The sequence below is a fragment of the Coturnix japonica genome, chromosome 15 (assembly GCF_054131305.1).
Source record: "Coturnix japonica strain WE chromosome 15, WE-NBRP24, whole genome shotgun sequence".
Taxonomy (NCBI): domain Eukaryota; kingdom Metazoa; phylum Chordata; class Aves; order Galliformes; family Phasianidae; genus Coturnix; species Coturnix japonica.
In genome coordinates, this window is record NC_140677.1 from 6,388,590 (window position 1) to 6,402,310 (window position 13,721).

At 48.6% G+C, this 13,721-nt stretch overlaps 1 protein-coding gene across 1 annotated transcript in view; it reads left to right on the forward strand.

The window, feature by feature from the left end:
- The first annotated feature begins 2,236 nt into the window (after positions 1-2,236).
- Positions 2,237-13,721, forward strand: part of PRICKLE2 (prickle planar cell polarity protein 2) — an 88,730-nt gene continuing 77,245 nt past the window's right edge. The window contains exons 1-2 of the mRNA XM_015875404.3: positions 2,237-2,364; positions 2,557-2,642. Coding sequence (XP_015730890.2) covers positions 2,323-2,364; positions 2,557-2,642 — 128 coding nt within the window. The 5' untranslated portion in view covers positions 2,237-2,322. The remainder of the gene's footprint in view (positions 2,365-2,556; positions 2,643-13,721) is intronic.

Here is a 13,721-nt window from a genome sequence, read left to right on the forward strand (position 1 = left end):
TGCTGTCAGAAGGCTTTAGATAATAACAGTTGGGCACCTATCACTTTTAGGGCAACAGGATCCACGTTGGGCTGTACATCACAGACTGCTGCCAGGAGATGCATGAGAGGATGATGGGACCAAACCCACCTGGATATGGCACTGGGGAGAAACCAGCAGGAAAAATGAGGCTGTTCAGAAGTGAAAAAGGTCCTTCTTGCTACGTACAAATGGAGAAGACTGGGATTCAGGCTGCCTTAGTCACAAGAAGGGCTGCGGGTGTCATCCTGAGGCAGGTTTGGTTGAAACACGTATGGGAGGAGAAGATGATGTATAGAACAATGTAAGTGACAGCAGCAACAATAATTTGTCAGACAAACTGTCTGGCATAGATTATCCATGTGTCTCAGTTTCTGAGTCTATGTGACAGCAGCATCTGACAGCCCCCACCTCCAAGCTGAGCCGGTCTTCTCCTGAGAGGAAGATCTACGTGTTCAGAAAAAGAAATATATATATATACATATATATGACAAAACAAAGTAAAAACTTTAGGATGTACTTCATGTGCCAGCACAGGTAGGCCCAGAGCTGTGTGCCTGTCCCCTGCCCTCCCAGCCATGCCAGCATTTGTGCATCATCCCCCTGAATACATCGAGCACAAGGGAGTGGGAGTGATTTCCTGAGAAGTCTTCACTCTCAGCAGCTTTTCTGGGGGAGGAGAGAGGAGCACTCAGGGCAGTGAGATAATGTTTCCCCTCCCTTTCCCAAACACATTCTAGAGACCATGTTCTGGCCTGATTTTCTTCTTATGCAGCATTTGAGCATCCCAGAAATGTGGATTGAGTCCTCCTGACAGCCCTGGGCCTGAGGAGGACAATGACTCCTACTTTGTCCTTGATGTCTCAGGTCAGAGAGAACAAGTGCTGGTAGTTAGATTTCCCAGAAGGACCCGATCCCATGGGGGCTGTGTAACCTTGATGTGTTTGTGGCTCTGGGTGCTGAGCACTCCTCTTGCCTACCAACCTAAGCCAGTGGACACGGGTGTAGGGTGATGGGCAGGTTTGGTGGCCCCATGAACACCTTGGGTTGGAGGACAGGAGACCAGCTTCACTTCATTGAAGTTTCAGACCCGCCTCTCCATCAGCAGACTGTGATTCAGCACAGCCACACCTCCAAGGACTGTACCCTCCAACTTTGACTTACTTTTGCTGTTTTAAACTTAGAGCCGATGTCCTCACTGGCCCTGTTATTGAGGGCACACAGCATCTCTTGCAACAGCAAAGCAATTAAAAGGATTTGCAGGTCACCTTTAAAGCATTTCCCACAGCACGTTGAGTCTTGTTATAAGTTCTCTATCCATTAATGCTTTTATTTCAGCAGTTTTAATTGAAGTTTTAAATATTCTGAACCTTATGCAAGACACCCAAAGTGCTGCCGAATTGCAGGTCCTCTCTTGCACAGTGTTCATTCCCTGAGATCCTATTGACCTTCAGTGGAGATGACAGTCACTCTGTACCTCTGATATTACCATGTCCTATATGGTCGTGTTACCATGTCCTATATGGTATATCATGTAGTGGGGTCACCATCCATGAAGCTGTTAAAGAGCTGTGGAGATGCGGCACTGAGGGTTGTGGTCAGTGGGCATGGTGGGGGTGGGCTGGGATTCTGTGATTCTATACAGGTAGGGATGTTCTAATGTGACACGATCTGTATGTGTTTGAGGACTTTGCCTCTGTCCCTGAGAGTTCATAACACATCCTTGCAATAACAGCACATGAACAAGAAATGGAGAGGGAAACCAAAAAGGAAAATGATGAGAACATTTGGCAGAAAGGAGCAATGAGAAGAAGCTGGGGGGGGGGGGGGGGGGGGACTGTAGGGGCAAAAATAGCAACTGCAGAACAGAATGGGGAAGGAATGTTAATGTTTTCCCACTGACACGGATAAACCCCGTGCAACAGGATTATCTTTCATGATCAATCAGCCTGGAACTTTTTGCAGGAGAGGTTCAAAAGCCAGCCACACTGCTGGTCACAGCTGTAACCTCAGCCTTTGCCCCTTCGGAGCAGCTCGATCCCATCTCTTCGGGGTCTCTCCGTTTTTCACTTTCGTGCTGCGGAGCGCTGCAGCGGCACGGTGATGTGGGGGGAGATGGGCTGTTCACTCTGAAGCGGAACGACGGCACCGGGCGGCTCGGGGCGGCGGGCGGTCGGGCGCTCCCGGGGCGGTGCCTGGCGGCTCGGGGGCGGAGAGGAAGGGGCGGGGGCCCGGCTGAGGGGCGGGGGCGGCTCGGGGCGGCCACTGCCGCGCACTCGGGCTCGGACTCGGATCGGCGGGGCCATGTTCGGCCGCGGTTCCCGTAAGCGGCTTTCGGGCCGTTCGGTGAGTGCTGGGGGCGAGGGTGGGTCTGTCTCCCTTCAGCCCTTCCCGGCTCCCACCTGTGGCTCCGTCCCGCTGCACGCGTGTGTCCCCGCTGTCCCCGAATGCCTCTTTTCTGGGTGTCCCTCACCTCCCCGTGTCCCTGTGCTCCCTATTTCCCCCCCTATCCCTGGATGACCTCTGCTTTTCTTGCAGCTGACGGCGTCGGGGGAACCGGAGCGGGGCCAGCCCTGCAACACCTGCGGGGATCAATGCCCCGGCTTTGCCTTGCACAAATGGAGGTAAGGCCCGGCGACACGCGTGTCCCCACTACTCGGATGCAGCGAGGCTGGGTCCCACGGGTTGGGCTTCCTCCGATGCTCCCCCCACGCGGAGTTTTGGAGCTCCACGGAGCATTTTCAGGAGTGTAAATGTGGCTTTTCAGGGAGTGTTTGTGCTGGTCTCGATGCCCCTGATTCAACAGGTGGGTCTCTGTCTCCCGTGGGAGCTTTCTGCCCCGTGGAGCAGGACCTGGGTGTGTTGCTACCTGCTGTGGGGTGCAGCCCTGGTTTGTTCCATACCACATGCTGCTGTCCCATGGAGTCAACCCTGGCAGCGAACAGCAACAGTGGGATGGCAAGGGGTCATTGTGTGGGACCCATGGTTGGTAGTCGTAGGTGACTTTGTGGAGCTCCTGCCTCCCTTCTGACCCTGCATCAGGGTTTTGCCCCCTCTGTGATGCTGAGCAGTAATACAGCTATTGAGATGGATGAGCCCTCTCTTCCAGCAGTGTGTGGGAAAGACCGAGTCTTCACACCTATTTCTCCTGTGTGTCCATAAAGACAATAACACAGTGCCTATGGAGCACGGAGAACCCTGGCCTCATGCTGGGTCAGCCCCATTTTTCCTCCCCATGTTGTGCTATTTGGAAGTGAGTTCTGTTCACAAGTGATTTGGGATTTAGTGATATTAAACCTCCTGAACTGGGGGCTCTAGAAACTTGTACTGACTTAGAGCCCTCAGTGACCTTTTAGCCTTATTTTGTAGGCTATCCTCTTTTCCCCAGTATCTGCTGTGCTTCTTGCATGTCCTACTTCTCAAAGCTGCATCTCAGCAGATTAAAGCATGGGTCCAAAGCAAAGAGAGGGACGCTGAATTGATTTATGAGTGCTGAGCTGTGTCTAAAACTCCAGCCTTGCAGATGAGCAGTGCAGTGGGGCCCGTGGGTTGCACTCTGCCCTGGGGATGTGGCGTTGGTGCAGCTGCAGGTGGTGGATGAGTGGAGGTGATGGATGAGCCCTGCTCCTCCAGCCTACACAGGTGCCAATCTGAGTGTCCTGTGCCCCACCTCAGACCTTCAGAAGGTGAAGATGTCTCCCTGCTGCAGGAGCTGTGCCCTCCTGCTAATTGGGATCTGCCACGTGTGTTAGATCTATGAGGTCACCCCTGAGTGTCTTATTCCCAGGACTTATAAAATGCTTTCAAGAGCCGCCCCAGGTTTTCTCATGGCTGAGGTCTGGGGTAGCAGGTGTTGTCACAGAGGTGCCTTTTAATGCATTGAAGTGTCACGGAGAACTTTCAAGTGTGAGATAAAAAGAAAAGGGATGGTCAGCAGAGGGATTTTTACTCTACTCTGAGTACTGTGCCATGATTTTTCTGTGTTGTGTTACCAATAGGTTTGAAAAATGGAGCGAGTAGTCGATACAGTCTTACCAAAGGCCACTGAGCTTCTCGGGTGGTGTCAGATGTGTAGTGGTGACATGGTTGTGACCTCTGCAGCAGCAATACCTGCTGTGCTGTTCTACAGAACCCTTTAGTAGCAGACTTCGCCCTGCCAGGAGCACCCACACGCAGCTGCTCCCTGTGGGTCACACCATGGATTTGGGTTGAAATAGACAGATCCTTCTCGTGAAGGAAGGGGTTACCTACCTAGGGCAGCAGTGCATAGGGTTGGGTGTGCGTCCCAAGTGTCCCCTGCTCTGCATCCCGCAGTGGGGCAGGTGTGCTCCAGCTGCATGCCTTGCAGGGGATGGTAAGGCTGAGCCCTCCTGCATATGCATTCACATTTAATTGCCTCGATGTAAGAGTAATTATGCAATTAAAAACAGAAAGGCAGCTTGTTTGCCAAAGCACAATAGAGAGGAAGGATGTACATGTTTTACTAGTGAATGGTTTATTAGTGCCCAGGATGTGTAATAGCAGTTAGTTCTGTCGGTCCCCATGAACGCTCAGGAGCAGTGCCCTGCGTGAATGGGGCCATGCAGCTCCTGCTGGGGATGCTCAAGGGCCACTTTAACTCCACAAATGGGATTGGAAAACAACAATGGTCTGTAAGGAGATCTAGAGATTAAGGATACAAACCCAGATCAATTAACCACTGGAGATTCGTAAAGCTTTTTAAGATCCTTTAACAGCAGAATTTTGCTGATAAATGGGGATTGGGCTTTTTTCTTCAAAGACAGGAATTGGTGATTTGCTTTGGGGAGAAATAAAAGGATTTATGAGCTTGTAGGCACTGAAACCAGAGTACATCCCTGTTGCTGTCCTATATATATGTGATTGTGCAGGACTGAATTGCCTCATTACTTGTGATTCTAGGTGTGATCTGTCCATCAAGCAGGCAAATGGCTTTGTGAGGCACTAAAGGTTTCTGCACCCACATACTCTCTTGAAAGCCACTTTGCTCAGATGGAGAGGTGGCTTTGAGCGTTGGCTACATTGATCATTCCTAGGAGCACACGCATCCTTCTGAGCCAGGGAAACCACTTGAAAGTAAATTGCATTCTGCAGAACTGCTGTATTTTCAGAATAAAGGCAATCTCTGTGATGTGGGGAAAAAAAGATGAAAGGGGATTCCCAAGTAATGCAAAACTATCCCTGGCTTTAGAGTACATTTCTGAATATCCTTAATCTTACCCTTAAACTCTGATCTTGTGTTCAGGCTGGTGGATGAATTCCCTTGATAACATGTTGCAGGCAGGGAACTGCAGATCCTGTACCATTAGACCAGGACACATTGCCTGCTTTCACCCAGTGCTACCAGATCCCATCTCTGATTGTAAGACACAAGTTCCATCCTCAGTGCTAGATTATTTAACCCCAAAGAGGACAAAGCAAGCCACGTCTGAACAGACTAAAGGTTGTATTCTATCATCCCTGGGTGTGAAGTCTGTGAGGATGCAGCTTTAGGGATACAACCACAATAACCTGCAATTGCTCGTATCCTGAACAGCAGAGCAATTCCTTCCACTAATTCTGTCACATTATTTTATGGCAGGCTGTCAGTAAGGTATGTAAGGACCTGTGTGGGCCATGGTCTTGAGGATGGAAACTGGGCACACACAACAAAATCCCCGTTAATGGAGGCTGATATTTGAAAGCTGGCTTTGTGTGTGGGAGAAGTGAAATCAAATTCAATAAAAATCTCCAGCTCCTTGGGAGCCGGGTTGTCGTTTTCTAATCAGATCTGCATTACATTAAGCCGGGTACCATTCAGCTTGTTAACAGGCTTTGGTTTAAATAAAGCTGTCACTGGGGTTGGGTGAAGGGATGGCCATTAGAAGGGTCTTTTGCATAATGTCCCGCAGAGAAGAGCCTGCAGAGAGGTGGGCTGGGAGGAGGGAGAAGGGAGGGAACTGCTGGCTGCTGCCTGATGCAATTAGTGCGGGTGTGCGAACCCTAAAGGTGACAAACAGCTCCGACACCACCCAGACTGCTGAAGGCTGAACCCAGCAGAGCTGTGCTGGGAGGCGTGGGGGACACGAACCACCTGTGCTGCAAAGCTCAGAGACAGCAGAGTGCTGTAGCTCTCGGAGTGAAGGCAGTCAGGTGCTGTGGCAGATAATTTTAACAGTTGTCTTAGAACATCGGGAGAAGTCTTTGTTGCCATAGTTATTATTCTCGCTTGCAGAAGTGGTAAATAACAGCAGTAAACATGACATAAGGCTGCCTCGCTGGTTTGCATCTTTTCTTGGTGTCTCTTGTGCATGCGTAATTGTTGTCCCTTGCAAACACATGGGGTGAGGAGATCTGCTCGGCTTGTCCCTGTCTCACTGCAGTGTGGGGTGACGTGTCCCAGGTCGTGCCTGGCCCTGGGCAGCTGTTTCTGGGCCAACTGACTCAGAACTCAGCAGTGTTCTGGGTTATTATTCAGGCGTTTCTTTGCTACCAGAACCCATTGCTTCTTTGTCATCTACTACAGAAGTCTGCTGACATCTGGCCTTGCCAGGTCTGGGAATAGGAGGATGTTGGGAAAAGAGTAGATGTGGCACTGAGGGCTGTGTGTTGGTGGGCACGGTGGGGTGGACTGGATGATCTTAATGGTCTCTTCCAACCTTAATGACTCTGTGAAGCCCAGGTAATGCCTGCTCAGGGTGCTGAGTGATGGTGCATCACAGAAGCCCATAGACAGGGAAAGAGGAGACGTGTAGTATGTTAAACCCACCAAGTAAGTGGTAGAACAGAACTGAGGAGATGTGTTGGGTTGATGGATGGTGGTGGCTAGGTCGTGTTGCATCGCGTGCCTCTGTTTTGTTGACAGTAGCTTAGGAGTTGCTAGTGGCAGTGTTTTTTATGTTCTTTGCATGTTTATACAGTTCCTGTCCCCAGACATGATCCACCCTTGCATGGAGAGCAGCACATACGGCTTTGGGGTGACAGGAGGCTGTGTGCTTGCAGCCCAAATATGCATCTTCCTTCCCCACTGGTGACTTTTACCTCATCCAGAGAAGTAATAACACTTGTAATGCAGCACGTGAACGAATAGCACCAAATCCTGAAGCATTTGTTTCTACTTCCAAAAAAAAAAAAAAGTACAGATTATTGCTTCCATATGTTTCCAGCATTTTTAGTAGGTTATGTATCTCTCACACACACGCTCCCAGCTTTTCCCTTTCATGAATAACATGCTTTGTGCCTCTCTCCCCTTTAGGATTCAGATATTCTTCACTTCCTTGTATGTTTATTTGAAAGGCTTTGGGGATATGAGAACAGCAATGCCTTATCTTGAGCAGGCTTATGCTCTCATTGCTTCCCCGGTGAGCAGTGTTGAGTCCTGTGGTGTTTTGTTCAGATTTCCATTTTGCAGTGGGGAACCCACAGGAATGGGAAAGCTGTGCCAGTGGGGAGTGCTGCTCCAGGAGGTGAGTCCCCGTGGGGCTGTGGGTGGCTATCCCACAAGGATATTGAGGGATGCAGAGTAATCAGAAGTGGTTTTTGCTGGCTGATTTCTGAGCTTGTTGTTGGGTTGGTAAAGTGAGCTTGTTCTTGGGGGTTTTTGTTGTAAGCAGGTCAAGCAGGGAGAAGCCAAACTGTTCCTTGCCCCGTGACTCATTGCCAAAGCTGGTGTCCTTCAGCTGCTGTTGAGCCAGCTTTTGGGATGGGTGGCAGCCCATCACCTATGCTGCACCTCCCTTGGTATAAATGACCTCAGCTGTCCTATTCACCTGCACCTGTGAGATGAAGCACTTGTGCAAGCATTTGAAAATTCAAGGCTGAATTTTCCTCTGAGAGACTCAGAGCAGAGGTGGGGAGTTCCCTGAAGGTGTTTGAGCCATGTTGAGGTCCCCAAATGCAGGCTAGGGCTTTGCCTTGGGTGGGCAGCGGGCACATCCTGCCTATGGGTCTCGCTATACTTTGCCAGAGGGTGGCGTGACATCAGGATATGGCTCTGGACACATCAGAAAGTAAAGATCCCCGTGGGTTTTCCAGCTTCACCCTGGAATAATCCTTTCCATAAATGCCCAGAGAACAGCTGAGTCTGGGGGCTCTCAATCAGATTTTTTTGGCTGTCCCTTGTACGCTGTCATACCCCACTGTTAACACAGCCCCTAAGCCAACAGGGACAGATAAGGTGTCCTGTTTGTATTGGCTGAGAGACACCGTATCCATTTTAACACAGCACCACAACATTACAAGGCAGTGTTGTCACTGGCAAAAAGCCTAAAATAAATTCTTTAATTTTTTTTTCTATGTGATGTACAGGGGAGCAGGTTAGGTACGTGCCTGTATCTGGGCAAGCCCAGGGAGCCTGTCTGAAGTCCTTTACAAGCCATTGGGGATTGGATTGCAGGAGCTCAAAGGAGCTGGGACGCTTCTTGATTAAATTTCATCTGAACACAGGAGCCCCAGTCTGCAGCTGGTGTAACTGGAGTTGCTGCAGGCAGAGCTGCCCAGGAAAGCCCAAAAAGCAAAATTTCTCATAGGAAAGTGCTGTGTGGATATGATTTAAAGCAGCCTCGTGTAATTCTAGTTTTATGAATGGGGTTAAAAAAGGCTAATAGTGTGATGTGGGGTTTAGTCTGCTTTTGGGGGGTTATTTTGTTCTTGTGATTATGAGTAGACCTGATGAGTGAGGGGGTAGAGCAGAAAAACACTGAGCTCTGATTTTACTTTATATTTTGCTCTTAGACTAAATAACTACTTTGTAAGTGTGAGGTTTTACTTTGTGGGATTTTTTATTGTTATTGGTTGTTTTTTGTTTGTTTGCACTAATTCTTTGGACAAATGCCTTCAGCTGCATCTCAGCACGCAATGAGTGAGGTGCTCCCATGCTCCTTGCCTAGTGTGAGCATGAATGTGTGTGTCCTAACCTCCCAATGGCAGCAGGGCAGCAGCCACCCTTTCTCAGTGCATGGGTCCAACCCTCAGCCACATCACTGAGCTGATTGTCATCACCAAACACATCTCCATCCCAGATGAAATCACCCAAGACACAGAGCTCACAAAGTGCATGGCCAGGATAGATGGGCTTGCATGAGGGGTTTCCTTCAAGCAGAAAGCTGTCAGTGCTGAAGGCTACAGCTACAAATTCAGGTGCCACATTGCATATGATTTAGTAGGTGATGCAGTGATTTAACAGCTCGCCGTGGCTGGGTGGGCAAGGTGCTGTGCCCCCTGCAGCCCCCAGCCTGAGCAATGGGGCATATCAAAAACTTGGGAGGAGCAGAGGGATGAATGCCCTCCTCTGCTGCCCTGAGCTGCTCAGCCCTTTGGAGAGTTTCACTTGGGTTTTGTTCCCTGCTTGCTGTTAAAAAGTCAATCGGCAGCCCTTTATTCTGTTCAGGCTCCCCGCCCTCCAGCCCCGGTAATCCATCCTTATTATACCACTGAGTCAGTCTTCAAATAATCAATTGCGTTTTCATTGTCTGCCTTGTAAGTATATCACCCAGCTTAAGGACTGCAGATAGCATCAGCCTGGCTCTTTGGCAGATGGTTTTGTAGTTCATGATGATGCTCGTTTGGATGTTTACTTTTTCTCTGATGAATAAACTCCCAGGAAAGCTGGGCTGGGGACTCTTCCCCATCCTTCTGCTCTGTGGTTGCTATCTAATGTTGGAGGAATTTGTAATGTTAGCAGAATTGTCCAATATGAAGGAAGCTGATTATGGGGTGAGCATGGCCGATGTTGGCATGAGCCTTTATCTTAGGGAAACCCCAATAGCTGGAGCTGTCCTCCAATTTGACAAAATAGATCCATAAGAAATTCAGGGTACATTCTGCCATTGGAGAGGCCATTCCTTTCCCCTTGTGTGGCTCTCTCCAGGACCCTGATGCTGGAGCTTAGCACTCGGAGTGCTAAGGATCACAATTACTATTCTCACCTCCTATGGAGGCACTTTGTGCTCTGCCGTTGCAGCAAATATTTCATCCCCTATCCATTGCCCTTGTACAGATGCTGCCGCTGCGGCGATAAAAGACATAATGGCTGCTTTCACTGATAAGGAGAGTATAGAAATGTAATTACTGAAATCCTTACGTGGGTGGAGGAGTCCCTGTGAGGGGTTCTCGTGCTCATGAGCCCTTGGCTGTTCTGGGGAAGCTGCCTGCAGCTCCTGGCAGCCGGGTTGGAGCTGCTTGGCCGCAGCTGGGAGCAATTAGGAAGCACTGTCTTTCTCCTCTCCCTCCGTCCCTCCCCACTTTTTTTCCTCCTCCTCTTCTTGAAACCAACCCATTGGCCCTGGGGAACCAGGAAGGAAAGCCCCACAGCTGATAGTGCGTGGGTCTCTTCAGTCTGGCCCTCACGAGGAGCGCACTATAGCCAAAGAGAAAGGTATTATATAAAGTAGGCCAACAAAAAAATATTTCCATGGCAGCAGTAACTACAGGAGACCTCCCCAATGTGTGCAGGGTGCGTCCTGTTTCCCTGCCTTCAGTTGTTTGCTTTGCAGTGTGCCCGGTGTGGCACCAGCAGTGACTGGCCACATTACTGTCCCCTGCTATTGCCATAGGGATGCATTGCTGTGCCTGTGTTCTAGGCTCTGTCTGGCTGCTAAAAAGATGTTTTCAGAGGGTTCCTTAGATGCCAAGAAGTCTCAAAGCCACCTTTTACCTTCTGTCATCTCACAAATGCATGTTTGATCCTTAAATACCCACGGAATGACAGTGAATAGGCTTTCCAGGATCCAATTCTTCCTTTTTATAGCGTCTTAGAAAGATGCTTTTATGTTCCCTCTGGCTCAGCCAGTGATGCTTGGCCTACAACCAAGATGGAGAAACTAGGACAAGAATCACTCAGACAAGCAAGCTGAAAAGTTGTTAAGGATACAAAACTTTTTTGTAGGGGGAAAATACTGATGGATGGTTTAATTTAAAAGAAAAAAAAAAGAGTATTTCTCATGGAATCAAAATTGCTTGAGTTGCAAGAGACCTCTTATGGCCATCTGGTCAATGAACAGGGACATGTAGGGCTCGATCAGGTTGCCCTTTTTGATTAGCTTAATCTGAACACACTTACAAGAAGGTGAAAGGGAAGGAGAGTTTTTGGGGTGCTGCCACCTCTAGGAAATGCTGGCTGGAAAGCGACCGCCTGTGTTGGGAGTGGAGTCATAGAATCATAGAATCACTCAGGTTGGAAAAGACCTCAAAGATCATCAAGTCCAACCGCAGTGTAACCGTAGTACTCTAATGACCCTCTGCTAAATCATATCTCTGAGCAATCATATCTCTGAGTCCTCCCAGCAGGAGCAGAGGCAGGCAGCTGGGATTTATGGGTGCTGTGCAGCTTTAAGCACAATTCTTGCAAAGGCCACAGCCCTGTGGGAAGCAGGTTGTTGCTCAAGGCTGCCCAATGTATAAGGAAGCTGCAGGCAGAGAAGGACGGGGCTGATCAGCTTTCCCTGTTCACGTGCCAAACAAATGGTAACATTCATCACCGAGCCCTGTCTGTGCCTTATTAAACCTGTTTTTGGATTTAATAAGGCCATGTGCTGGTAGTGCGGCCCCTTTAAATGTCAGGTTGGAGAGGAGCTGGGAAGCGAGAAGACAATAAAAGTTAATATTCTGAAGTCAAGTATGTGCAGTGTAGCTCAGATTTTTAATATCAAGTGCATAATTTATTACAGTATGTAGAGGTTTCCAATACATACATTTGAATATGTTTTAATATTATCTTTCCTTCCAGTAGCAGGAACAATGGTGTTTAACAAAAGAAAAATGATTTCATGTTTCCATTCGTTGGTTCCAGCGTGTACCTCTAATAGGTGTGGGATGCACCGAAGCATGAAGGCTATCTGATAAATGCCTGGATGATAAAGCTATATTGTTTGCTCTGATTTCCTTCAGCTATTTTCAAACATATAAATAAAACATTTCTGAAGTGTACACCACACAGTTAAGCGCAGATTATTTACTTTGTGCTGATGTACCCTACAGGGGACATCGTGAGCCCTTTGGTGCCCGAGAGCAGCGACCTCATGGCATTAGTTCTGCACGTTGCATTCGAGGTGGTGGCACATCATTTTAACTAATGTTTTATCTTAAGTGAAGTTACACGTATTTAAAATGATATCAGTCTCCTCTTTAAATCAAGAAGCATTTGTCTTTGTGTACAGCAGAGGGCACTCGGTGCTGCTGAGCTGGGAGGCTCGTGGAGAAAACCATGGGGCTCGCGTTCTGTTTTGCTGAAACAAAATCCTGTGTGTGTTTGCTTGTATATGTGTGTGTGCATATAAAAAGATGTAGGGTGGCATATGTATAAAAATAATCCTAGCCTGTCATATACAACTGAAATGCTTGCAGTTTTGCTGGAGCTGGATGGGGTGCGTGCTGTGATGTTCCATGCTCAGTGTGGGAAGGCAAATAGAAGAGGCACTGGGTAGCAAAGGATAACAAGCTTGGTCTTCATTGCTATCACAGACTAGAGATGAATTTTTTAGTTGTTAATTCTTGAGGAATTCAGATGTCCTCTGTCATCCCCAGGAAGCTGCTTAACATAGAGTCGTTTGATTTGGAAGGGACCCTTAAAGGTCATCTGTTCCAACTCCCCTGCAGGGTGCAAGGATGCCTACAGCTCAATCAGGTGCTCAGAGCCCCGTATTTGGGTTGGGTTAATCTGAATCCCTGACAGCGGTACTGCAAGAGGTGGACATGTGGACACCTCTGCATGAAATACAGGTCAGCAAGCAGTGTGTGAGGGCATGAGGTTGGAGATAACCAACAGAAGCCAAGCACACATCTAGGTGGATTTTGCCATTGGGTGTTGTGGAGTGTGAAGATCAGAGAAATGTGGGAAATGTTGGAGGGGCCTTATTGTAACAGGCACTAATTAAGGTTTGGATCTATGGGAGTAACCCAAGATTAGATATAGGGGTTTTGTAAGCAGACGATGGGAGGGCAGCAGGCTGTGCTGCAAGGCTGCAAACAGTCTGTATGGGGTTGTCACAAGCAGTATTCATCCTTGTCTGAGTGTTTTGTAAGACCTTGGTGCAGCTCAGGCACGACACACGTGAGGGTGCAGCTGCTGGCATACTGCAGAGACCCTTCCCACTTGGGTAAAAGTGCAGTTACATTGATGGATACCGATAATTATCTACGGGCAGCATTCCTGGAGACCTTGCTGGGCTATGGGATGGGATCAGACTTGTTAGACCGATTCCTGTTTTACACATTTTGGAACTAGGTGATCAGCCAGGCACCATCTCACCAGATAGATGTTCCTAAGCTAACTGGAAGACACTGGGATTTAACCCCCTGCAGCTTCAGGACAGGAACAGAGAGCACAACAACAGTATCACAGCGCAGCCAGGACCCCAACATGTACCCATGCTTCTTGGCTTTGCCTATCCTATAGGCTTTGCTGGTCATTATCCTGCTTTGGACAGGCAGCTCACTGGGAAATGAGGGTTACAACATGTTTTGCAGGAGCTTTGCATCATTAACACAGATTTGGCAGCATGCAGTTGGACAGAGTGCGCTTGTGGGCAGCCAGCGTTGTAGGAGCGACCTTCGAGCCTCAGGGCTCACCTTAGCCAATGTCAATAAGCTATGAATGAAATGAAATGAAACTACTTAAATACACCATTAAAATATGTTGTTATGTTAGCGTGTGGACCTTCGTGCAAGATTGCTCTTTAACTGTAGCCATTAAAGGGACCCCCATGGAA